Below are 2,986 nucleotides of genomic sequence, written 5' to 3'. Positions count from 1 at the left end.
CGTGTTGTTTCCATATATTATGCCATTTTTTCCTGTACCTAAACAAACGCGGGCGAGCGGATGACAGAGTTTTGGTCCGCCCTCTAAAATTGCTAAACGCACTTTTGGTGAGGATTATTGTTAATAAATGAATTCAATCATGTCACTCTAAATAAATGGATTCAATCATGTGACTCTAATTACTTCGGATTGTTATGTGCACACTAAGCGGGGTGCAGTTAGGAAAGAAAATGTTTTCTAATTAAAGTGATTGAGTGATTTAAGGTAAGGTTAATTAATTTAGATTTGATTTTTAGTGATTGTTAGTAAAGTATGATGCGTCTTTAAAATCTTTTATTTGGTTCCTTAAAATATATTATTTGTTTCCTAAAGAAATTTGCAATAATGGAAGGTATCGGTTGATTTGGATAAGTTAGTAAATTTAGATCCGTGATTGCGTGCATGTTTGGAAAGTGCTGATTTGCAAGTAAAGAGCTGAGGGGTAAATAAACCGGTGAATAAGAAACCAGCATCGAAAAAAATCTACGACGATTAACCTACGAAAAAATCCGGACGAAAGTGGTGGGACGAAAAAAAACCTGGAAGCGAGACTACCAACTGCTCTATTAGGAGTAGAGATAACACCTGATTATTGTCTCGTCCCGCGAACCGAACAACCCCATTACCACTAACCGAACCGCAACAAAAGTACGTCCCCACCAGGCGCATCCCCCACCCCACCCTCCCGCAACCCATCCTCCTCCCCCGATCCAAATCCACACCTCCCTCCAACTTCTACCGGCGCCGCCGCCAGAAAACCACCCAGTGCGCCGCCCCGCCGCTATCCACCTTACCAGGGCCTTCCCCAACCCTCTCCTTCCTCCTGACGGGCCATGCGTTCCCCTCCATCTTCCTGCGCTGGACCTTCCTCGACCACGCCCACGTTCAACCGCCTCCACACCCCGGGAACGAACTCCACCGGCTCCAAGCGTCTCGCGCGGCTGCCGGCGTGGATCCGGGCACGCCGACCCCAGGCACCTCCCATGGCTGCCGATGTAGATCCGCCCTAGGAGCCATGCGCGACTGCCGGCACGGATCCGGCAGCGCCGCTCCCAGGCACCCTACACTGCTGCCGGCGCGGGTCTGCCCCCGCCGCCCGCCATGGACAGATGTCTCAACCCCTCGTGCAGGTATCTTCTTCCCCACATGCAGGTCGCCGCCGCAGCCCATGCCTCGAGCGGTGGTTGGGGTCGGCATTGGTCCTGGCGCCGCTGCCTCAGGTCGTGGCCGCTATGCCGGTGCAGCCGTCCGGCGGCTCAGAGGGCAAAATTTCATCTAGCAGTACACATAGAGACGTGTGTGGGGCAATCACTGACTCTGCAGCTCGCTATTGTTTTTCTTTCAGTTCTTTGCGTATGAAAAATGGGCCGATTTCTCTTTAGTAGTTTTTGACTTTTTGTGTCTCAGATTTTGCCATGCGTTGCATCTCGGCTGTGTTCTCCTCCTTGCCGAGTTGGTGGCCATGCACGGCAGACTCCGGCGACCACATACCCGCCACCGCGCTTCGGCCACTTCCAGCGTTGCCGTCGGCCATGCCCCTGGTCCTCCTCTACCCCCCTGAACCTCTGCCATCCCCTTCACCAGTGCCCACTCTGGCCGCCCACCGCTCCCCTTCAACCGAAGCAGTTCTTCTGAGCGACCCCCACAGCTCTCTCCTCCCCCATATGCAGATCACTGGTAACACACCCCCTTCCATGCCGCATTTTATTTGGGCAATGTCAGTACGCATCGCCTGTTGTTGCAGTCCATCCCACGGGCACCTTCAGTACGCATCGCCCCCACCTTGGTTAAAGCTCTGGCTCCCCTGGATCAAACTGCCACCGGTGAGCTTTTTTTCAGAACCAGTGCGGCATCGTGCGGTACCATGGCGTCCTTTGTGCAGTGCGGATGGGCGAGGCGTGCATTTTACTTGGAGTGGGCAGAAGGTTCTTTAGCTGCGTGATCAAGTTAGCCGGAGGAAAACAGGGTGTTACCCCTGATACACTTCGGCTGGGAGACCGTTGAAGTTGGTGAAGTCATATTTGTGTGTGTCATGTGTATATAATTTCTTTTTCTTTGTTTTTATGTGGATGTTTGCTTGTGTAAACTTATATTAAAAATGTGTCTTTTGATTATTATTTGCATCATTTATGCAGTGCACTTATCTCCCCCAATGTAGTGCGCTGGACTGTGGCCGTGCAGTTCGGCAGCCGCACGCCCGAGTGTCATTTAAATTGTTAAATTTGTTGAGAAAAAACAAATGCAGTTCGTCAACCCCACACATGCAGTGCATTGTGTTTTGTTTGAAAAAATTTGAGGGAGTACTTGTCGAACATGTTGCAAAAATACGTTTGGAAAAGTTTCTGTTTCATAAAAGAAACCATGCAGCTCGCTTCCCCGTTCAATGCAGTGCGGTTTTCATTCTGAAGCAGTTCGGTCGGACGTGTGATGTTGTTCATCCCATAAGTGCAAAAAATTGTTATGGAAACAAAAAAAAGTAATGTGGTTCACTTCTTGATAATGTTGTGGTTCATTTACACTCGATGTGAAGTGCACTCTACTTTCTCGTCCTTGAAAAAAATTACGTTTGAATAAAAGAAATCATGCAGTTCTCTTACCCGTCTGATGCAGTGCGGTGGTTCGTCCAATGCGGTGCGGTTTTCAATCGGATGAAGTACCCACGTTGATTTGGGTGTCGCGAAAAACAGAGTGTTCGCATTTCGGTAAATTTGAAATTCCTCTTAAATCGTAAATAATTAGAGAGTGTTCTATATGAAAAAGTTACGCCTCGTCGATATCTTTCCAACGGCGTATCGCTTGAATCATTCCGACCACTGGTTTGTAAAAATTTCGCGAAAAACGGCCGCTGCCACTCGTCATCCACCGTGAGATTTTCAAAATTAACTTAAAACTGTAAGGAATCTCAAAACCATTTCTACAGATGAAAGTTGCGCCTTGTCCATAGCTT

At 48.8% G+C, this 2,986-nt stretch overlaps 1 protein-coding gene across 1 annotated transcript; it reads left to right on the top strand.

Annotated features, from left to right (window-relative positions):
* The first annotated feature begins 725 nt into the window (after positions 1 to 725).
* LOC119366217 lies at positions 726 to 2,186 on the top strand. Its single transcript, XM_037631911.1, has 2 exons — positions 726 to 1,169; positions 1,447 to 2,186. The coding sequence occupies exons 1-2, from the start codon at positions 1,055 to 1,057 to the stop codon at positions 1,971 to 1,973; spliced, it is 642 nt and encodes a 213-aa protein (XP_037487808.1). The 5' UTR covers positions 726 to 1,054; the 3' UTR covers positions 1,974 to 2,186.
* The last annotated feature ends 800 nt before the right edge of the window (positions 2,187 to 2,986 follow it).

This window comes from Triticum dicoccoides, chromosome 1A (genome assembly GCF_002162155.2).
Source record: "Triticum dicoccoides isolate Atlit2015 ecotype Zavitan chromosome 1A, WEW_v2.0, whole genome shotgun sequence".
NCBI lineage: Eukaryota > Viridiplantae > Streptophyta > Magnoliopsida > Poales > Poaceae > Triticum > Triticum dicoccoides.
The sequence above is the reverse complement of the archived record's forward strand: the minus strand, read 5'-3'. Positions and strand labels throughout refer to the sequence as shown.